General features: G+C 46.6%; 1 protein-coding gene across 1 annotated transcript in view; it reads left to right on the top strand.

The window, feature by feature from the left end:
• The window catches only part of SPOCK1 (SPARC (osteonectin), cwcv and kazal like domains proteoglycan 1), a 529,851-nt gene that overhangs the window by 213,908 nt on the left and 292,716 nt on the right, over positions 1-23,227 (top strand). The window contains exon 2 of the mRNA XM_021701920.1: positions 17,560-17,605. Coding sequence (XP_021557595.1) covers positions 17,560-17,605 — 46 coding nt within the window. The remainder of the gene's footprint in view (positions 1-17,559; positions 17,606-23,227) is intronic.

Below are 23,227 nucleotides of genomic sequence, written 5' to 3'. Positions count from 1 at the left end.
AGCTGGCCTAAGATAAAGATCTGTTCAAAATGGAAATGTGTAGCCGTTTTGTGTTTTATGTATTTTTCCCGCCTTTAAATAAAAACTTACTGAGAACCACATGTGCTTATGGTTACCACAGGTGTGAGTAGCTTTCACTACTTTCTAATAAATAATCATGTTTAAGCTGAATATTAGGAACATTTTTCTGACAGTTTTTAAACTGGTTATTTATTTTCTGGGAGACATGTAACCCAAAATGGTGTGCTAATGAACTGCCGCTGTTGTTACGGGACTTGTTCACATTACGGCGAGGAAGATTTATGTTCCCAGGTACCTTTAAGTTGCAAAAGATTTAAGAATAATGTGGTCCTCTAAAGAGCAGAGAGACAGTGTTAATAAGCCCAAAAGGTCTGGGTTGCTATGGTTGAGTATGTGGTCATAATTTATTAAATATTTTCTCCAATTCTGTTCGGGCATAATTGTTATGTGGAAGAATGCAAGGTACAGCAGGAAGGCAAGCAACAACCCCTATCAAATTTGCATCTGGTTTTTAGTAAGGTGGGCCCCCGGTTGGTTAAGGTGTGTGTGCTCCCAGACTGATTGCTTAGGAGCCACCCATGGCCTGCTGGGCTGTGGGTCAGGTCCAAGCTTACGCTGCAGTGTGGGGAAGGGGCGCAATGGTCAGGGATCATTGATGGGTCAGACTGCAAAGCCGTGCACTTAGCGTGGTCTCCCTTCGAATGTGAATGGGTCCTGCCTGCACTTTGCTCCATGCCGTGCATCTTGTTGACCAGACTCCTGTTTGGTCCTCTGTCCTCCAGCTCTACCCACTGTTCTCCCCCGCCCCCGCCAGGGTGTCTCCTGGGATTTCAGTTCTTCTCCCTTCTCTTCCCACCCTCTGGCTTCACCCAGATCTTAGCCCTAGAGGCTCAGTTTCCCTTGGCTTTGTTAAGGATAGGCCTTTGCTTTCAAAAGAATTAAGCTACTAGTGGCCAAGAGAAGTCATCATTTTTTCACATGTCAGTTCTCATTCAACCAGTGGCTGTTCAGAGTCTCTGCTGGTTGCTCAGATCTGAGCTGGGGTCAGCAGAGTGCACCCTTTGGGAGCTGATGGTCTAGGACTTGATGAGATACCCTGCTGTCTTGGGGTGCTGGCTGATCATGGTGTGTGGAAGGAGCCCAGGGCTCTGCAGTTGGACAGAGCTGGATTTGGATCTCTGAACAAGTTAGTCACCTCGTTGAGCCTCAACTGTGGAAGGTAGCTGATCTCTCCATCCTTGGGAAGTCATTGTGATAGTTAAGAGGAATAATGAGCATCAAGTGCAGAAGGCGGTGCTCAGCTGGCCGTCGATGTTGAATGGACATGTGCCACTTCCCATTGTAGGTTGAATATAGGCTTGAGTTGCTGTTTTCTTGAACCCCCCCCCACCTTAGAAAATGGCAGGACACCAGCACCTCCCTAGGCCCCAGGTCCTTATTCTACTGCCCATTGGGTCTGTTGTGGATCTGTAGCGGAAAACATTCTCACACTGCCCGTGCTCACTCTTCTGGTCACTGTACCTTTTCCCTTCGTGACTCTTAGCAGACTCTTTCATTCTCTTTCCCTCTCCCGGGTCATTCTCCATCCCCTTCACCTTCTGCCCATACCTGGACCAGGCTGACCAGATATGCCATAAATTCAGGGGGCAGCCAAGGCCCTCTCCCCAAATATTCCTCGCTTTTCTTTTGTCAGATGCTCTGGCAGGATTTTGTCACCTCAGGTGTGGATCCTTCATTGAATGACAGCCTGCGAGCTGTCACCGTCCTCTTGACCTGGCTCTGAAGGAAGGGTCTAGGAGCAAGGTTTCATGAGTGAGCACAGGGGAGGAGACCATGAGGGCACAGAAGCCCTGCTGTGAGGTGGAGGCAGGAAGGGCAGAGGCTCTGAGGAGAAGCCTTGCCTCGGTCAAAGCCACCCGTGTTTAGGGAGCTGTGTCCCTGAGGAAAGGTGGCAGGTACAGCGATGAACCTAGATCAAATGTTGCAGTTGGATTCTGAAATAGCTTTTCTGGAGGTTCTGCATTTATCCAGAGCATAAATGGTGTAAGGACCTAACATTCCCCAGTTAGTTCTTGGCAGTTTTCAGGGCGGTTCTAGTCAAACGGAAAACCCTGGAATTTCAGAGACCCTCCTCACAAAGGAGGTAGATTTAGTGCAGCATTGCCTGGTGCCCTCCTTCGGTGCTTGGTCCGGCACTTGACCCTGCAAGTCGAAAACAGGCTACGTCACGGCATCCGAGGAGGCTCCATCCCTACCTGACGGGGGCTGGGAGGATTGAGCTAGAAATTTCCTCTGGCCCAAACTATTTTGGGAGCCCCTGTGAGCTGAGGAAGGCACCTTTAATGGCTGACTTAGACCCTGGCAGCTCTCCCCCAAGCCAACATGTCTGTTTGTATTATCACCTTATTAAGAAGGCATCGCCTCCTTCGTGCCGAGTCTGTTCCCACTGATAGCAGGAGCGTGGGTCCCATCAGGAGCTAATGTAGACATCCCAGCCAGGACGCCTGCGGATGGTTGGACGGACTGCAGTGGCAGCTGACAGATAATGAGAAATCCATCACGCAAGTGCGCTTGCTTGCAGCTCTGGATCACGTGCATTAAGCTGTGAGTAATGTGATTACTTAAGTGGCATTTTATTTACACTTTCGCACAGAGCGGTGGCTGCTGCTTTTCCAAAGCAGCCATACCCGGATTTCAGTCCTTAAAAGTGTACTCAGAGTCAGGATGGCAGCATCACAAATATACTAATCCAGAGGGTGCTGGGAGTCTGATTTTAAAACTCTGTTACCAGGGACGCCTGGGTGGCTCCGTCGTTAAGCGTCTGCCTTCGGCTCAGGTCATGATCCCAGGGTCCTGGGATCGAGCCCCGCATCGGGCTCCCTGCTCGGCGGGAAGCCTGCTTCTCCCTCTCCCACTCCCCCTGCTTGTGTTCCCTCTCTTGCTGTGTCTCTCTCTGTCCAATAAATAAATAAAATCGTTAAAGAAAATAAAATAAAACTCTGTTACCGGCTCAGAGCGCAGGACACACGGAGGTCAATTAAAAAATCTTGTTACCATTTTTTGGTGCTTGCCACGTGCCGGACATTTTGCATACATGTCTCAAATAACCCTTCCAGTAATCCCTGTGGAGAAGGCATGTTTGCCCTCCAGTCTGACAGGTGAGGAAACCAGTTTGCAGAGGTTGAATGGCTTGCCCGGAATGGCTTAGGCAGTGGCAGTGGCGACATCAAGAGAAGTTACCACTGAAGAACCTGCCGTAGGCTTTTATGCTTTTGTATGTTTCTGATCGGGAGACAGAGCCATCGATTTCAGCTCCAAGCTGGGTTAAGAGCTGAATGTTGTGAAAAGAGAGATGTGGGAAAAAGGAGCTATGAGGCTTTGATGGGCAACACCAGAATAACCCATGCGGTATTGTTCCCAGGTAATTCCAGCAGGCAGCCCTGACAAGGTACCTCCGATTCTAGCTGGGATTTGTGTGTCCTGCTGGTAAATCAGATGAGGTGTCTGAGCCTCAGATGCCTTATTAAATCGAGCCACAATTTGGGTGAGTTGGCTGGAGCTGTCACTGCCTTGTGAGTGAATGTGATTTCTGCTGTGAGCCCTGGGCCCTTTCTGCATGTTTCTGCCCAGGGCCGTGGGCCGTGCGCTGGTGAGTGAGCTGAGGGTCACCCCCTGTTAATCCTAGGTCTTTCATTCCCTAATAGAGTAGCCCCAATGCCAGGACAAAGGAATAAGTGGATGGGGATCCTATGTGCCAGCCTACAAACAAGCTCATTCTAAGGGTGTGGTTCCATTCAGCTGCCTGGCAATGCTCCTGGTCATTGTCCTTGGTCATGGCCCAGGAAGCTCTTTGCTGGTACCTTATGTCTGGGACATGGGTACATTTCTCAGCCTAAGCTGTTGATCTACGTGGATCTTATGTTGCAGATTTCAGTGCTGTGTGAACTTGTGTCCAAATGATTTTACCAGCGTGCCCTAGAGCTTCCCCATCTGAAATGTTACAGCGATGCTGGTCTCATTTTCCTTATCCCACAGAACTTTGAATGATTGAATGAGTAAACAGATCAGTGAATAGACAACATACAAACACATGAAGTAATTCCTGTCATTTTTTAATGGAAAAAGAATAAAGTAGAAGCAGCTTCATATTCCCCCAACCATTGATAATCATTTTGATTTTTCTATGGGTTTTTTTTTTTTTTTTCCCCCCTGCTTACTCTGGGTTGTGGACACTACTCAAGGATGTTGAGATACCTAGAAAATGTGGCCATGCAGCTGACTGAGAAGGCGATTTTAATGAACAGGAACCAGCACCGCTTGGGCGTAGCCATCTTGTCCTGACACAGGCATGTTGGTGCCATGGCTGCCCCTTCTTCTTGCCCAGACCTCTGAGGAGGAGGGCTCTGGGCCCTGAGATGGCGTGGTTATGGAGTGGATGAAGTAACTGTCCTTGCTTCTTTGGCCCTCTTGACTGCCTCTTGGTTTTCTGTATTCTCCCCAAGTCATCATATGTGATTTCTTCCAAAAGTCTCGTCCCCTCTCACAAGAAGGTAAGTGAGCCAGAGAATTTGATCTTGGAAATTTTTTTCCTAGAGATGTCCTCTCAGTACCTCTGGGCATCGTGTGAAAAAAAATCTAACTGGGCTCTTTCTTTAATGCTCATTAAGTTATTTCATAGAAAGATTTTAAAGACCTAGGACATAATTACTAGTTGTGTTCGTATTATGTCCTTCCATTTGGAAGCAAAAATAAAAATCACAGCAAAAGCAGCTTACTGCTTTGCTCCATCTTGTATTTCTCTAGTACATTATAGTCCTCACTACTCTGTGAAAATTGCTGCTACTTTATTTATATAGAGCTTTCAGGCATAGTTGATTATTTGACATATTTAGAATCACTGAATTTTGTGGCTGGAAGAGACTTGCATTATTATCAACATTCCTGTTATTCCCCCAAATAATAAATGAAAAAAGGGCGTAAAAATTAAGGTATTAACGATGGTTTCTGCCAGCTAAGTGTTCCTCCACAAGAAATAAACAGTCTGTTGAATATGTGTTTTTTTATCATATAAATGATCTCACTTTTTAAAAATATTTTTTATTTGAGAGAGTAGAGCGAGTGAGAGAAAACCCAACTGGGGGGGGCGGGGCAGAGGGAGAGGGAGAAGCAGACTCCCCACGGAGCAGGGGGCCCGACGCGGATCCCCATCCCAGGACCCTGGGATTATGACCTGAGCCGAAGGCAGACGCTTAACCTACCCAGGCATCCCTACATGATCTCACTTGATAATTTCGCCCTAGAGGGTTCTGATTTTAAAAAGATAGGTAAAAGAACAGATGGTTCACCTCTCTCCCTATCCCTGTCCCCTGTAACCTAGCATGAAACCTTTTCAAGGTTGTGTGGGAGCCTGAACGCTTATCCCTGCCTGAGGGTTGGGAGGGCGCACCTAGATCAGGAGCATAGTCACAAGGCATGGCCTTTGTTCTCAGGGAGCTCACCTCCAAAGGGAAAGATGTTTATCTCATAAAGGGAGGGTGAAGCAAGCTGGCTGTAAGTCTGTAGGATGAAGAGAAGGAGGGCAAGCATGCAGACAAGCTGGTTTCAGTTGGGGTCCATGATGACCGCCACGTCCTTAGTAGGTGGATGGCAACTCTTGGTTGATGAGGTTGAAAGAGCCAGGGTGTGAGCTGGCTCTCGTCCCTGGGGTGGCATGCAGAGGTCAGCGTGGATCCTCTAGGCATGGTGTCATTGCTCAGGCTTCCAGCTAGAGTGGACAGGTCGTAGCGGTGCCAGCAACCAGCCACAGTAGATGCGGAGCTTCCTAGTCCCAGAGGAAGGGGAGGATGGAGCAGTGCGCTGATGGTGGTTTGGGGAGACCCCGAGCAACGCTGGCTGATGTCTCTGGTGTCCTGTCTCTGTGGCGTCACCTGGTGAACGTTCAGGCTTTATTGCCTTTTGGTGCTCATCGCCCACCCCCCCCTGCCGCTCGCCCTGCCTGCAGTGCCCTGTTGCGTCCCAGTGCATGTTCTTTGCCTGGAACACCGCTCGTCTGTCCAGACCCAGCTTGAGACCCACTGCCTCAGTAGAGTCTGTTCTGCTTTCCGGGAAGAATGAGTGGCTTCCTCTTCTGTATCACTGTAGCTTTTATGATAATGCTTATTGAAATCACCACATTACCAGGTACTACCTGCTTCATTTGCTTACGTTTCTGGGTCTCTCTCCTCTGGTCGGACTGTGGGCGTCCTGAGGGCAAGGGCGGACTGTTGCTCATACCTGTGTTCTAGCACAAGGGCGGGTAGGTAGCAAACGTCGCATGAATAATGACTGTGAACATGCAGAATGGACTTCTTCATTGGTGTCCTTGGTTTCACTTGGGCTCCCTCTAATTTGTCCTCCACACAGTGAGTCCAGCATGCTTTAGAAAACACCAATTTGATGGGGTCATCCTCTAAGTGAGCGCTCTCCTGCCTCCTCAGTGCCCGAAAGTCTGCTTCTCTCATCAGGCAGCGAGGTCCTCCCGCCTCTGGCCCCAACTTCTTTTGTTGCTTTCACTTCACTCTGTCTCTGTGGGCACTCCAGGCCCTGAACGAGCATGGCCAGATTGTAGCAATTTCCCTGGGGCAGACATATGTTCATGGAATGGACCTGCACGTGGATCCCACAAAAAAGGGGGCTGGACCCCTGTTAGGGGACTCAGCGCACATTGCTCTTGGTATGAAGACAGTCCTCTTGCAGCTTCTCTGGGCCCTCCATCCTGTCCCCTGACATCAGTACATCATCTGTGGGACCACCAGGTCCAGTGAGCAGCTTCCCAAGTGTGGAGCCTGGCTGCAGTGCTCAGTGGTCCTCTGAGTCTCCCGAGGCTACCAGGCATCTTTTTGGCAGCGCTGGGGGTGAGAGCCTGGGTTACACCCATCACAGAGCTGCGTAAGTGCTTGTTGAGTGAGGAGGAAGGTAGCCTGTCTCTGTAACCAAGTGATCATTGAACCCAGCAGCTGTTGGCAGCGTGGGTGCTGTGGGAGTCTTCAGTTTCAGAGGGCTCTTCCGGCGGGCCCTGGTTTTAGCACTGACTGTGACCTCAGTGAGGGGGCCCCCACCCTTCTCCATGGAAGCTTTGTTGGTGATTGTCAAGGTAAATTGTGGCTCAGGAGTGTGGATCCAGTTTTGGCAGGCTTGCCTGCTCTGATTACCACTTAACCATGGGGGAATGTCACTTCAGAAGTTGTGAATATCAAATGAGTGCTCTCAGATCCGGACCCTGACACCCTTGGCTTGGAGAGGACAAAAGACATTGAGCAGGTATACTTCTGGGACCTTTTTGCCGGGGGCTGTCTGCTGCGGGCCAGAGCCTCGGGACACAGAGGAGGGTGCGCAGGGTGACTGCTAGGACACTTGGGGACACAGTGAAGGGAGTCTTTATTGCCACGCCTCCCAGATGTCCCCTTGAAGAGCAGAGGCTGAATGGCAAGGCTGGGAGGAACGGCAGCAGCCTCCCCGTGCAGCTAATGAAAATGTTACGCAAAGTCTGAGCCGTAGCTTCCCAGAGAGATGGCTGGTGCCACAGTCACCACATCCTCCATGCTGTGCCTTGATGTTGTCCTGGATACTTCCCTTTGAACTGGGCCCCGGGGAGTGCTGGTGGCAGACAGGTATGAGCGCCCAGTCCAGAGCACACAAGAAGGACCTCTGAGGCTGCTTGTCAGCGCTAATGGCCATGGTTCTGGGTTCTGAGACCCTGGCTGCCATCCTGGGGAGGCGTGGATCAGGGAGCGAAGGTGTCCTCCCTGCTTTCTTGGATCCAGGAGCACGACAGATGGACTTGCAGTCCAGTCTCACAAAGACCATGTGAAGCAGGTATTTACACTCCCCATTTCACAAAGGAGAGAGCTGAGGCTTCAGACACACATGGGGCATGGCAGCAGTAGAGAGGGCCTCTTGGGAGGCCTGTGGTCTGTGTGTTCATCTCCCATTTGTTGGTTTCTCCTGGGGGCATCTTCCCAGGGTGGCTAGCCCCATGTCCTCTCTCTGGAGTCTCCAGCCTGCACAGCCCTCAGGCCCCTCCCTTCATATGGGGCCACCGAGGTGGCGTCATGTGCTGGTTAGAGCATGATCTTCAGAGTCTGGCAGAAGTGCATTCAAAAACCCTTCTGCTTCTTAACGAGCTACATGATCTTGTGTAGTCATTTGCTCTCTCTGAGCTTCCATCTCCCCAGCTACATCACAGTGGTCCTGATGGTGCCTATCTCAGTGGGCTATTGTAAGAGCTCATTGGACTAAAACAAAGGGCTTAGCACAGTGCCTGGCACATCGTGGCCATTCCCCCATGGTAGCTGCTATTATTACTGCATGATTAATATTAATAGTCTTACTTTGACTTTTGGAGTTTGCTTTCAACCGTCTTGTGTAAACTTTAATTTGCTGCAAGTCCTGACTTCAGCACAGCTGTGGTGAGCCACGTCAGGAAGGCTACTTGTTCCTTGGGGTGACTTAGGCATGAGTAGATGAGGGGTGAGGGTGTTGGGCAGAGCTCCACCTGCAGGTCTCCTGTACAGCTTGGTCAACCCTTCCAAGACCTTTCAGCGTCACCCCACTAGTCCCAGGTTCCCATTTCCACCCCCTTGAAATCACTGCCTGCACAGCTAAAGGAAGGAAGAGGGAGGAGTCCATCCTGAGGCCCGGGTTCTTGCCTGGGCAACCGGCAGACAGAAGGGCTGTGTGTGGAGCTGGGATGCCGTGAGGGGTTAGCCTGAGAATGGAAGAGGCAACACTGGAAAGCTCTGGAAGCTTTTGGTGGGGTGCCCCTGGTTTGCTACCCTTCATTTCCTGCGATTGAGTTGACCTGTGGCTTCCTTTAGCCAGTGAGGGCTAAACATTAGAATCATCTGGGGAACTTAAAGAAAAACCCAAAAGCACCGTGGAGGCCACAGCCCAGTGAAGCAGCTGCTCTTGGTTGAGGCATCCGTGTTTGGAAAGCCCACCAGTGACCCCAGCAGTCAGCTGAGGATGACAACTGCGGCTTTGCCCAGGCCCCGCTGTCAGCACCCCCATGCAGGATGGGTGGGGAGGAAGGAGCAGATGGTAGTTAAGAGCTGTATCTTACCCTCTAAAAGGTAGTGTCTGGGTATTGATGGAGGAGTAGCCTTCGCAGAAAGAGGTCAGAATCTATTTAACTTGGAATTTGTGCTACTCGGACAAGGGTGGGCCTCATGGCAGCGTAACTGGGATGTTATGTGAAGTAAAGGCTCACATGCTGTAAGGTTACAGGGGCCTTGGTTGGTGTGTATCTGTTTTCTCCATGTAATGATGGCACAGAAATTTTGCCTGTTCAGAGCAAGCCTAATTCCCTTATCAGGATATAGTTACTCATAATTGGAACTTTAGTTATATGTAATACTTAACAATGGTTCAAAACTCACTGGATGCACAAAACAGCTCTCTGGTGTATCTTTTTTTTTTTTTTTTTTTTTTTTTTTAAAGACAGGGTCACTGAATCTTAGAGAATCTAAGCCTGACCTTTAAACAGAGACATGCCTGGAACTCAAGTTTTCACATTTCACTGAATTTTATTTTTCTCAGCCACTCTTCACACGTGACAGTAATAAAATCGCACTCATTTAAAATATTTCATAATTACTGTTCCTGGGTATACTTTGTCTCTGTGCACTCGGGCCTCATTGGTAAGATTCAAATGCACAAGAAGTCACATTATTGAAACTTTAAACATATTATAGTTAATTCTTGAACAACATGGGTTTGAACTGTGAGTCCACTTGTGTGTGGATTTTTTTTTTGATAAAGTACAGTCATAAATGTATCTTCTCGAGCTTACTTCATTGTAAGAACATAGTATATAATGCATGTAACATGCAAAATATGACGGACTGTTTATGAATTCAGTAAGGCTTCTGATCAATAGGTAGACTCTTAGCAATTAAGTTTTGGGGAGTCGGATTTTCAGCTGCATCGGGGTTCACCTCCCCTCACCCCCGGTGTTGTTCAAGGGTTGACTGTATTTCCACAAAAGCCCGTTTCTCTCCATGTTCCTGGGACATCTCAGTGCTACAAACCTTTGGCGGTGGACACCAAAGTGTACGTCTTTTATTTACTGAGTAATTTTCTGGGTCTGACAGTATCCCAGGTACTTGGCCATGTTAACACGCATCACTGTGACCCATCCTTTAAGGTGGGTGCGACATCTTGTTTTGTAGCAAGGTAAGAGAAAGATAAGGGAAGCTGAGTGGATTGTATAAGACCATGCAGCAAGTGAGTGCCAAAGGCAGAATTTAAACCTCTGTCTGCTTCAGAGCCTGTCCTGTGTAACCTGTCTCCTCGGCCTTTGCCTCCATAGTCCTGGCTGTTTCCCTCCTCCTGGCCATTCAGAAGGCGGCTCCTGGTTAGCATAGGCATTTTGCTAATATGGCTAATAAGGTCAGAGAGATGGATGGCTTTGAGTCAGGGGAGACACCCCTTGTCTTGGTGAGAGTACACGTGGAGCCTCACATGCCCATTCCTGTTCCCAGAACAGTAACCATGTGTAGAGCATACTTTTGGGAAGGGATCTCAGACTCAGTTTTTCTCCCTGAGAAAAGAACAAGTCAGCTGGTCACTTCCTCCGACTTCAGCTTGGGTGGATGGACAGGGAGACACAGAGTCTTGAAGAAGCAGGAACTCTCTGCAGTGATGGTAATCCTTTAATTGGCTGAAGGTGCCATGACAATATTACTCATTTTACTTCTTTCTAAGACCCACATTCATGTCTTTCTCAGGTGTTAGACCCCTTCAAGCTATTTTGGAGCTACAAGGCAAAATAATTTCCTTGCAGAAACGTAGAAGGTCTGTTACTCCTGGTCTCTGATGTCATCTCCGGATTTTTACTGAATTTCATCCTTTGGACCTATGTCACAGGAAATTATTCCCTTAAAATTCTCATAGTCATCGTGACTGGGTACTGGGATCTAATCATGATTTTGCTAGCTGTTCTACCATAATTACATGGATCACTAGTGCACACTCAGATTGCTCCCCACTTGAGTTATTCTACCCGATAACCTCGTGTTTTTTTCCCCATGAGCTTAATGAATGATGGGACTTTTTCAAGGGTATGATGGTCTGTGGCTTGACAGAAAATATCTTCGTATGACCTTTCTAATGTTACGATGATATGAAAATTTGATGCAATTATCGAAAATGTTTATATTCCTTCCGATTGTTTGATATGATTCTTTTATTTTTTTTCTCATTTATAATGCTTTCGTACTCAGGAAGTTGAGGTAGGTTTTTGACTTTTCAACTGTATGTAGACATAGCATCCCAATAGTTGCCAAATAAAATGTAAATTTCATTCTTAATCCTAAATCTCAGTGGTAAATATTTGTTTTAGTTCAGTGAACCAGCACTGCACACATTTATTTCTCATTGATATATCCAGGGGATGCAATTTATCAAATGCATATAAACAGTCCATTTGCTGCTTTATCTTTTCTCATTAGTTATAGTACAAGTATGATTGTCAGTTATTATCTGTGTTTTACTTGTGTGTTATTTATTGAAAGAGCAGAGCAACTGACATGGTTATTTTCTAAATCATTTTGTCTAGGGCCTGCAGGACTTTATACCAAATGTCAGACCAATTTATCAAAGAATCGCTCTATTCAGGAAGAAAGTGATTTAGAGTGTCTCTATAAACATATACCCACCTGTATTTACACGCTTAGCAGTAACAGTTTGGGGAATTTTGCAGGAATACAAAGATGTTACAGCTGGAACGGCTTACTTCTGTTTTATACAATTTGGGTAGGATTTATTGGGTGCTTTTGACTGATGCCTTGGGGGAATATACAGGTGAGTAAGGTCTTCCTTCCCTGCTCAGAGGTAGCCTAGGCTCAGGTGTGTGGGAGTGATACATTCACATGCACACAGCTCCCAGTCACTGGTGTACAAGGTTCTCAAGAGTGGGATCTGTGAGGGAAGCCTGGTGGGGCCTCGAGTCACTGCCCAAGCTGGGCCATTTGTGGGAGCCACTTCCTTCAGAAGGGCTGGATTCCCACTGGGTGCAGCTCTTCGCCAGGGATGGGCAGGATGGACCTGGTGGAGAGGAGACTGGGAGCACGTCGCTTGCCCAGAGATAGAACCGCAAACAGCTTAGTGATAAGGTGCTTGAATGGGAAGCCAGCTCCTTTCCCAGTAAATAAACAGAATGTTTGGTACCTCCCAGTGGCTGGATTAGTAGACATTTCCATTGCACACCAATTAAAATTCTAGTCAAATGTCAAATTATACAGCCGATGCACTTAAATAATGTCCTCTGGAAATCTCACTTTTCCTGTGACTTCTGTTATATTTTAGAGACACTCTTTGCACCTGCCAACCGGCCCTTCTGCCCCCCAGTCAGGTAGTGTGAAAATTAACTGAACTACTTTGCACTGAATCCTTTTGAGAGAGGTTTTCTTACAGTCCCTTAATGGATCTCTTTGTAAAGGTTTTGGGTTCTATAAAGGGGGATGTACCCCATCCAGGATCTGCAAACCCGACTTGACTCTGCCTGACCATGCGGGGCAGTGCTTTTCAATCCTTGGTGTTTACCTGCCGAGGGCCCACAGATGACCCCACAGAGGCTTTGCTTCACCTTCCTTCCTTCCGTTGGTGTCCCTGTGGCTCACTCCTGCTTGAGACAAATGAGGCTCCCATTTATTTTCTAGGCTGGGAATCTGTATTATCTCAGGTAATCTCCAGATGAAACTGCAGGGTTTGAACAGCTTCACTGAAATACATATGAAGGAGAAGTGATCTGTTCCATATGAGCTAAGTGTCTTTGATCTGTAATATCTGGAGCCGTGAGGTAAATAATAAATTACATTATCATGTTCAGAGGTGAAAGTTAGGCAGTTAGGTTTCACAAATGGTTTCCATTTTGTTCTCTGCCTCCCCATCGCCTCCCCAGAGTCTGTTTTGACAGTCCGTGGAGCTGAAATAAGCACCTCTGGAAGAGCAAATCCCTGGGGAATATTTGAGCTAAATTGCATCAGCCATTTTGGGGCTCTGGGATAGTGCAAGAAAAATTCAGGTGCCCATTCAAAATGGGATGGAACCAGAGATTTTTCCAATTGGTTATGATCATCCATGACGAAGAGACTTGATCACTCAAATTACAGCAGATTTTTTTTTTTTTTTTTGGCGCATCATTTCGTGTTAGGGAGGCTTAAAGACTATTGGGGGATGAATTGCAGAGCAGAATAATTGTATACTAATTGTATAATAATATGCAATATGTGTTCTGTATATATATTTTGAATGGATTTCCTTTCCCATGAATGTTTATCAGAACAGGGTATCTCTAAAGTGGTTAAAAACCCAGAGTTAAATTCCTTAGCGGTAGTCGCTGGCTGGCAGGACTTTGAAAGGATCCTTTTCTACGTTAGTAGGATATTTAGTGAAATAAATAGAGAAATACATCATTTTCTGTATAGATCAGTTGCAGGGGATTAAAATAATTGGGGCTGTAATCTTGCCCAGGCTCTGATTCTTTCTCTAACACCAGGACCCCACCACCTTCTTTTTCAGCCTACACAGGTAATGGTGTGTCACTTTCTTACTGTGATTTTTATGCTGACTCTTCATGCTTTCTTACTATGGCTTTATCCTGCCTTGAGATACTTCATGATTTCAGATGTAAGTCAACCAATGGGCTCGAGTTTGAGACTCTGTTTCAATTTCTGGGTTCTTCCAGATTTTCACAGTCCCTGAAGAGTTGGGTGATTTTCATGTATGAAGAGGTGTAGTAAAATGGAATCAGCCTTTCCTCCTCTGGTTAGAATTTGGAGGGAGACTGTTCTCAGGCCTGTCCAGTAGAGGCCTGACGTGATACTATGCAGTAGAACCCATAAAATAGGGACGCCTGGGTGGGTCAGTCGGTTAAGCGTCTGCCTTCGGCTCAGGTCATGATCCCAGGGTCCTGGGATCGAGTCCCGCATCGGGCTCCCTGCTCCACGGGGAGCCTGCTTCTCCCTCTGCCTCTGTCTCTCTCTCTCATGAATAAATAAATAAAATCTTAAAAAAAAAAAAAAAGAACCCATAAAATATACATGTAGTAACACCGCCATCTTTGATTCCTTAGCCTGTGTAATGCACTAATAGGAGTTACTGAATTTAATAAATGGCTATATTTAGATATGCATCTATCTATTGAGGTTTATGTTTTAAAAATTAACTCTTGCTGGGGTCCTTGCGAGTCCTTTTTAAAAGCCTCATCACTAGATGATAAAATAACCAGTGGAGAGGCCGTCTCAGACGCACACACCTCTCCCAGCACGTTTGATGGGACTCATCTGGTATGCCTTCCCCTACAGGCTGGATTCCAGCAGCTCACCACTTTCTTGGGCCAGAAGGAAGATGAGAGGCCAGGGCTCTTCAAGGCCTGCACTGTGCGAGTTATCTGGAAGGGATTCTGGGGTCCGTGCAGCAGGAGCACACTTGGGTACAGTGCAGAATTGGGGTGGTATGGGGACAGGCACTGTACTTGGCCCCATGGGAGTTGAAACTCTGAGCAAACTGGCACAGCTGTCCGTGGCACAGGAAGTCCTGGGTCGGTTTTAGGACAACATACGTAGGATGTAGCTCTATCAATTTAGACAGAAAATAAGAGACAGGTTGGGGTGCTAGCTCTCCCCTGAGCCCCCACCTCCAGTCTTGGGCCCTGGAGAAGTGACCAGCCCTGGTATTGTTGGAGTGTGGGTTCAGTGCCCCCCCAGACAGTTGTCCTTATGTACCTCGAGCATCCTGATACATGGACTTCTGCTGTCAGCACATGGTCAGGAGGTGCGGCTCTAGAAGAGGCAGTCTTCTGTCTGTGGCTTTTTCCACTTGAGTGTAGATGCCGCCTCCCTGGGCATTCCCGCACATGTGGAGGGGATGGATGGAGACAGTCCCTGCCTCCTTGGACTTGCCCAGTGTGCAGGCCAGTCAGACCCAGCAGGTATGGTGTGGCAGGGTGCTCTTTGTGCCCGGACATCTCAGCCTCTACTTGGCTGCAGCCGTGCCCCTCCCCGGGGGCCCCTGACTAGCCCCCAGGTGGGCTCTGCTTCTAGCATGCTTCCCATGTGTTCGTGACCTTGGCCTCCGATAGGGGTTTCTCTTAGCTCCAGCCAAAGAGTTGTACTCAAGGTTTCACCTGCTCCTGGCTCATTGGTTTTTGCTTAGGCCATCCACTTTGCTTAAGCTGAGCAAAAAGCAGCCAGATGCAGGGAATCATTCTCCTCCCAGGCTTGGCCTTGCTGGGCCAGGGGCTGCTGGAAGGACTCACTTCGCTAATGAGTGTTCACTCAAGGTGCACTTTCACATCTTGGCAGCAATTAGGCAGTATTATTACCTTTGCAATCAGTTTAAAATATTATAATGCAGATACCTGCTTTTATGACTGAAAGGCTTTGTATTTGAAACTGTGATTTTCCCCCCCCCCCCAAGAAATTTGTAAAAATGGCCGTTGTAGTTAACCTGGAAAAGTGACAAGGGGCCCAGAAGCATGTTTCACATGCCAGCCAGGTTACAAAGTAGGTGGAAATCATTAGGGAATATTCCCTTCTTGAGACTTGCTCAAACCTTTCTTTGACATCAAAGGAAATGTGGCATGTGAAATTAAAGGAACTTGTCTTTGGCTCCAGTCCTTCCCTCCCTGTCAGACACACATCCTAAGCCTCCAAGGACTTCCATGTATCAGAACAGCATGTTCAAGTAGAAAATATTTCACAAGATTCACCATTGCCATTGGACAGGACGCTGGCCTCTGTATGGGAAGAGAGCATTGATGGACCACAGTTGGAAGGATGGATGTTGTTTTCTCCATTAGTGAGGATGGGTTCTTCCTGGATTAATTCTTCTCATGTCCTCATGAACAGCAGAATGTGTGGGTAACATGCTTGTGTCTAGGGCTGAGAGGACGTTGGCTATCCGACTGAGAAATTGGGTGCTATGTTTTTCCCACCTAGTATCCAGTCCTTAACTTACACTCATTTAATACTGGCTGTTGAGTGTCAGACCACGTAGTTCAAAGGATTAGGATTGTATTTAAAACCACAGGTGGACAGAGACGTGGCAGAGGGCTTGTTTTGAACTTTCTCCTTGATATTTCATGGTGTGGCCTTTGGAGACTTCCTAACCAGATGGGTGAGAAGGTCAGTGATGCCCTAACATTAAAGCCAGAGCAAAGTGGGCCAATTCCATGGAGTTAAAAATAATTTAATGCTGAATTCCCAGGATCCAGAGGAACCTGTTCGTGTTTATTCATGCTCTGGAAAATGGAATCACTGCCCAAGAAGCAATATGTTGTGATTTTACTCTAAATTCAGTTTCCTAAAATCTATTTAAGGGCTTAGGTGAACTCAACAAGGATCTAATAAAGCCAGGTAATTGAACGACACAGAGGCTGATAAAATTCACGGGAGATCATGTTGGAGATAAACTGCAGCAGGAGACAGCGTGGACAATAATTTAAACTAATTGTGCACCTTGATGTAAATTAACTTCTCAGGAAGAGAAATTGAGGCCTCGTTGTAGGCAGCTCTCTGAAACCGTCTGCAGCATGCAGAGTACCTGCCGAAAACACGCAGCAAATAATAATTGGCTATAGGGAGGAGGAAATTAACTGAAAAGGTGCACAAGCCCTAAAATGGTATGGGGATGATAAACATGGGTGGAGTCTCTTCTCCTGGCAACCCGGTTGCATGGACAGAGTGGGTATGCTAGGGGACAGTGCAGGTGGCTGAGTGCTCAGCTGGGGGCGGGGGGGGCGAAAGATAAAGAGAGCAGGCAGTAGTTAAAGAAGGAAAGGTTATTAAAAGTGGAGAAGAGGTTAATGTAACCATGAATAAATGAGTGGCCTAGACCCTGGGAATTTCAAAGTAAGGAAGTATCTAGCCTTAGAGCATAAATTGATACAAGCAGCATGCAGGAAGGACATGGTTTTGAGTTGACCAGATTGGCCAGCCTTTGTTACTTTATTGTTACACACCTAGAAGGAATGGTAGGAAGCTCAGTGCATGCCTGTGGATGATTCTAACGTCGGAAGGGCCAGTCTGTTTTTAACTTTTGTGAGTGTTGGAAAACTGGAACTGCACACCACGAGTTACATGTCTCCACATGAAAGGGATGTTGACAGTTGAAATTATCAGCTGTTACAAACACAGAGGCTTAATCATAAGTGAGGGCAGCAAGGCATCACCTGCGGGATAATTGATAGCAAATCCAGCTTGCACTTAGAAGGTGTCTCGGTTTATCTGTCAAGCCAAGAAGAGCAGGGTTGTTTCCATATTAGGCTGAAATGTTTTTACTGTGCCTGGTGTTTAATCCGTACAGTTTGAAAAGACAATTTGAAAAGTAAATTGATATTTTTGATTTTTCATGAATGTCTGTTTGGGGAAAGATTCCTAAATTAGTGTATGTTTCCTTTTGTGTTTGGGGAGGTGGGGAGAAAGGCAGGTTTTATGCAGTTATGTGAGAAGCTTTCTGAAATCTGACCTTCATTTTCTATTTTTTTTCCTTATATAGGATGATTATTTCAGAAACTGGAATCCCAACAAGCCCTTTGACCAAGGTAAAGGATGCATTATTTCTTGTTGTATATTCCATGGGAAATGCAGTCTCATTTTTCGTTCCTTGCACGCTGAGTTACTGTTCCTAAAAAGGCTAGAGAGCTGTCTTATTTGACTGACTTGGGGTCCTGAAATGACTATGGTGATAGAAATTATTTTGTCAATTTTGTTATTTGTCTGAGATTACCTAAGACAGATTCTTAAAAATGTATTGAATTGACTACAATCATTGGATATTCTTGTTTTTGTTGTTTTTTTTTTAAAACACCACCACTACAAAAGAGTAAAATGCTTATCACAGTAACCTGGTGAGTTGTTGGGCGGAATCCAGTGATTTCTTTCATGGGACAGACTGCCTGGAAATGCTGTGCAGTTGACATGAGCTATAAAAATGAATCTTTCTAGAAACAGGTTAGTCCCAGGAGACTTTCAAGGGCACTAATATTTCATTTGTTAAATAACTTCATGGTTTCTAAATAGAAGCTTGTTTCTGAGTCTGCTCACTGGGACCACTTGGGTGTAAGGTTGGTCCTCAGAGGGCTCTTCACACTCACCAGTAAGCATAAAGCCCGTCTCCTGATGGCCATTGTAAATCACCACCACGGTGCTCCTGTGAGTTATTTAAGACACACCGAGGACCTGCTGTGAATCACGTCCCTGTCCCTATTGTTCCATGTGTGGCTGCTCTTGGCCACAGAACTGGCTGCTGAAAATGATGCTAGATTGTACTTGAAGTACGTGTATGCAATTAATACCGAAACCTGGAGGAAAAAGATTATCAACCACGTGTCAAAGGTTCATGCTTCTGACGATGAGCTTCAGTTCTGTGGCTTGAGTGTTTGATGCGATCCTGATGGTCGCCCTGACAAAAAAGAAATCAAGGAAGGCACTGACCCATAACCCGGTAGAAGGTGCCCCTTTCTCCTCTCTCCTTTGTCACTTTAATGGGTCCCTCTGTCCCCGGACTCTGGGTTTTTGTTTTTATAAACAAAATTGGTGTTAAAATTTCTACATGTGCATTTTAGCTCATGCCTCTAAGTAGGGCAACATTGTATTCATTCATATGTGCATTCATTCATTCTCCAATGTTGAATACCCACTGTGGACACAAGCACGAAGCCAGGTTCTGGGAATAAAACGAAAAAGCTGTGGTTCCCGCCCTGGGGGAGCTCAGAGTAGAGCGTAGGGAGGTAACCTGGGCAGCAGTTTTGGTGAGATGTGTTCAGGGCTGTAATGCAGGTATGTGCAGGGCATGTGTTGACTCTGTAGGTGGGGAACTTACTGTGTGTTGCGTGCGTCTGGGGAGCAGATGCCGGGAAAGGCTTTCCTTTGCAGATCAGTCTGGGCTTATCCATATCTTAGCAGGCTCCACGAGCCTCTCTCCTTTGCCACTTTACCAATCACTGAGTTGTCACAATAAGCTACATTAAAGCATACGAAGATATTTATAATTTAATTTAGAAATTTTCCGTTGAAAATGGTTAAAATTTCTAAACATTTCTTTTGAAAGGATATACCTTCCTTTCAGAAGAACGCTCAGATACAGAGCAATACACTGTCTGTCTATGCCTGACAGATGAGCCCTTCCGTAAACATTCCTACCAGGATTTTGCTTACAGAGGCCTCTCAACTGATAGTGGCAATGGACTCATTGTTTCCAGCCCTGAACCAGAAATGGGTTCTTGTCCTTTGAGGATCACATGTTGTCTAAATAACTGCCAGATTGACTCTGCCCCAAGACTTGCAAACAAATACTTAAACTTCACCAGGGGAAGACATTTTCATTTTTACTACCTAAACATTGGAAAAGATAAATACTTGAAGGTGGGCATCATTTGCCACTTGGGGATGTATATGATCACTTGCCTTGATTTGGGGGTTAATACAGAAACTTTAAGCATCAAAAAGAGCATGATATTTAAATCTGCTAAACCAAGAAGTCCAGAGAAGGATTTTTCTCTCTCAGGAATGGTGGCAAGCATATCCAGCAGATTGCCACCCCGGCTCCCTCTTTTTCTAGCTCTGCAGGCATGAAAACTGGATCTGCTTAGATAAATCTTCCTTCAATAAAACCGCATGACTTTATGGGGTATAATAGAGGACCTTAGCCGAGAAGCCCCACTTTGTAGCTCAGGTATAGCTGCTGTTGGCTATTTATATACAGAGCCATGGGGAGAGCAGGCAGAGCTGAGAATAGCCTTCACTTAAAATATCAGCCCCAGCAGATGTCATCAATTACATTGTGTGCTGCTCAATAAAAATGGGAGGTTACTATATCAGTGCTGACACCACTCGGTGAAATATAAACCATAGGCATGGAGGATGTAGAGCATTTCATCTTCCAGATAATAGGAGAATTGCTGAACTCCAGTGAAAGTTGTCAGCTGCAGGGAGAAGTCATTTCCCCTCCTAAGCTGAAAAAGAATCAGACATGGTTTGAGTGGTTTTGTGGTTGGGGAAAACTTTGAGTTGGCAGAAGTTGAACTTGTTGAAAAACATCGCAGGGTTTCACGTGACGATTACGCCTGGGCATGGGGGTGGACAGCGCTTCCCGATGGCGGTGGGGGCGAGGTGGGCTTAAAATGCAGGGAAGAAGAGGGGAAGGAAGATGGGCCATGAGGGATTCTGGTAGAGAATAGCCGGAACGGTGAGGCTGAGGCAGGTTTTGAAGGACACTTCATACCCATCTGTGAAGTTTGAAGTTTGTTTTCTTGGCAGTGGGGAACCGGAGAAAGGTTTTCAGCAGAGGAATGACGTGATGAAGGCAGTATGTTAGAGGACTTCATTTGGTGACTCAGCAGCTGTGATGAGGAGCCCAAGTCATAGCTGCTAAATGACATCCCTCCTATGGGACTCTTGCGTGACTTGTCCGTTGCCCCTTCCATCGCCTTGGAGCTTTGGGCTTTGGCTGTGATAGGCGGTCAGACTTAGCATTCAGCCCTGGAGCTCGATCTCTGAAATGCCCGTGTAGCTCCAGCTTCTCTTAGGTATTGGTGTGAGTGATTAGGACACTCAGTAGTATTTAAATAGTAGTTACTTAGCTGGAATTGTACTCTCTGCTTCGGGATATTTACCGAACTTGGAACAACAGGGCTTCATAGAGAGCACTTATCATGTAATTGACTCGAAGGCAGTTAGAAGAAAAGTACCTCACTTGGTGGTCTCCTTCCAAGAGACTGAAAACGTCTTTAACTTGCTATCTTAAAGCGAGTCATTAGTGTTTCTGTCAGTGGAGTATAATAGCCGTCAACTTCAGGCTTTTCTAAGAATTCTTTGTGAGATTTGGGTAAAGTAGTATATCCCCTTTTTTATGTGATAATGATTTAATGCCAGATCTCCTCACAGAAGGGACAGAGAGGAGTTCAGAATTGAAGGCAACGATTACTCACTCACTCAGGTGAGACATTGCCTTTGTGAAGTCAGCAAAGCCAGACGCCCTGCAGGGAGAGCTGGGCAGGATGCCCAGTTGGAGAGGGCACGGGCTATTGCAGATGGTTCTTGTCTTGCATGGGCAGGAGTGGAGGCCCTGGGGTGACCCTCTGCAGAAGGCCGGCTGAGGCTGTAGGGCTCGGGCGTGTTCCCAGAGTTTTGGGTGGCCTCTATCATCACTCTGCTCTTTGAGCATATTCCGTCGCCTGGCCCCTAGCAAACCTGGGCGCACATAGTAGGTGTGGAGCAGGTATGAGGTTTATGTTTTTGGAGGTGGTGTCTGGTCCAGCGAAGTGCTTCTCTAAGAAAACAGTCCTTGGTCCAGTAAGTTTGGGACCCACATAAACTCCGTGCTTCTCCTGGAGATTCCCAGGGCTCATTAGCAACTGAAAAGCGCAGAAAAATCTTGGTAAAGGCTTCCATTTAACTTCGCATTTTTCCCAGTTTGCCTTTGACCACATGCTTTTGTTTCTATTTTTTCACTCCACGTCTGTCAGGTGCCCAGAGAAAGTAGTATGTTCTGTGGGATGTGCTCTGGTAAGTGCGGTGTGGGGACTTGGGGTTTGCAGTCAGATTCCCCACGTTTGGAACTTGACTTTGCCAGCTACTAGCTGAGCAGTTCTGGGCAAGTTGCTTCACTTCTGTGCCTCGAAGCCTTCCAGTCTGGCAACAGCACCAGGAAAGGCACTGGGAGGATGAAATGAGTTAATGTTTGGCATACAGTAAGTGCTCCGTAAGTGCTGCGTCAGCAAGTGATTGGTCTTTTTCATTCCCTCTTCCTCCTGTTTACCTGTCTCTCCCTGTTGGTTCTATCCTTTTCCACTCAGGTTTTATTTCTCTCCTCCTCTCTTCCCTTCTGGGGGCCTTCAGAGTTGTGATGCTCTGAAGCACTTGGGGTAAGTTGGAGCTGGCCTGTTTTACACCAGGCGGGTGGGTCTTTGCAGTGGTGCACCCCAGATCCTCAGTTTTTGGGGCTGCAGAGGTTCAGGCTCTTAATATGTTCCTTCCTTCCTTCCTCCCATCTCTCTATAAACGGTCATCAAATGCTCTGTGTTTCAACCCGCTGTGCTGGATAACAGGGACCGCAGTAAGCAAGGCCTCTCCGTGGGACACTCCCAATTATCAGTCAGTCACAAGCCATCCATCTAAGGTCTTAAGCATCAAGATCGTGTAAGTACTGGGAAGGGGGGCGCTGGGGGCCGGCAGCAAGAGCGGGGCTGGTGGGGGTGCGTCGGTGAGGACTGCCGGTCTCAGAAACTGGGAAATCCTTAAGATGTCAAGTGTAAATACAAGTGACATGGGTCAGTGTTAGTTGAGGTGACGTTTTCTGTTACAACTTGGCCTCCCCCATTCTGTGCCTGTGGTGTGTGGATCAAGCTCTCTGTGCTGTAACCACCAACCTTCGCTAGTAACAGCCACCTTCAGTGTGGTAATAAAGGTGCTGTCTCAAAGGTTCTCTTTTCCTTAGAGTGGGATGGCTGAGGAAGGTGATCCAAAGGGCTTGGATCGGAAAGAAGGAGACAATTTATCGAACCACAGTGCTATGTTAAAAGAATAAAAGGTGTTGCTTTATGTCATAGAACAGAGGATGAACAAGAAGCAAAGGGAGTTCTAAAAAGTTGTTTCAAAGCTTCTTGACCAGTCTTTTTTGAGAAAGAAGTTTGAAGCTTTCATCACAGAGTTTTTGCTGAATAAATGTTTGTTGTTGTTGTTGTTGTTGCTGTTGTTGCGTTGGGAGGTTGGGAAGGTAATTTATGCATATAACAAATACCTTACTTTTAGAATAGAATTCTGATTACTTGAAGAAGTCCTAAAGTGATGGAACATTAATTAATTGAGGTTCTCTCCTGTAGCCACGGTCCACCCAGAAAGAACCCACCGATTTATGTGGGTATGAAGTTCCGTTCGATGAGACAAGCCTTTTTAGGACAAATGGCTGAAGGGAGATTTATCATGGAACTTTTTGAAACAAGCGAGTTCCTTTAATGTGGAATAAATGAATGTTTTAGATGGAGTGTATAGCTGTTGGTTTTAAAGATAATGTTCTTTCTTCTGTAGTGAATACTAATCGTTCTTCTCGAGCAGCTTGGCTGTGACTAAATCTCCGATGATGCTGGTGATCTTCAGAGCAGAATATGAACTTGTAGAAATTGATCTCCAGATAAAAATAAAGCTCAGAAAGTCAGGGGCCCTTT

The sequence above is a fragment of the Neomonachus schauinslandi genome, chromosome 7 (assembly GCF_002201575.2).
Source record: "Neomonachus schauinslandi chromosome 7, ASM220157v2, whole genome shotgun sequence".
NCBI classification, from domain to species: domain Eukaryota; kingdom Metazoa; phylum Chordata; class Mammalia; order Carnivora; family Phocidae; genus Neomonachus; species Neomonachus schauinslandi.
Note: the sequence above shows the minus strand (reverse complement) of the source record. Positions and strands in the feature narration are given on the sequence as shown.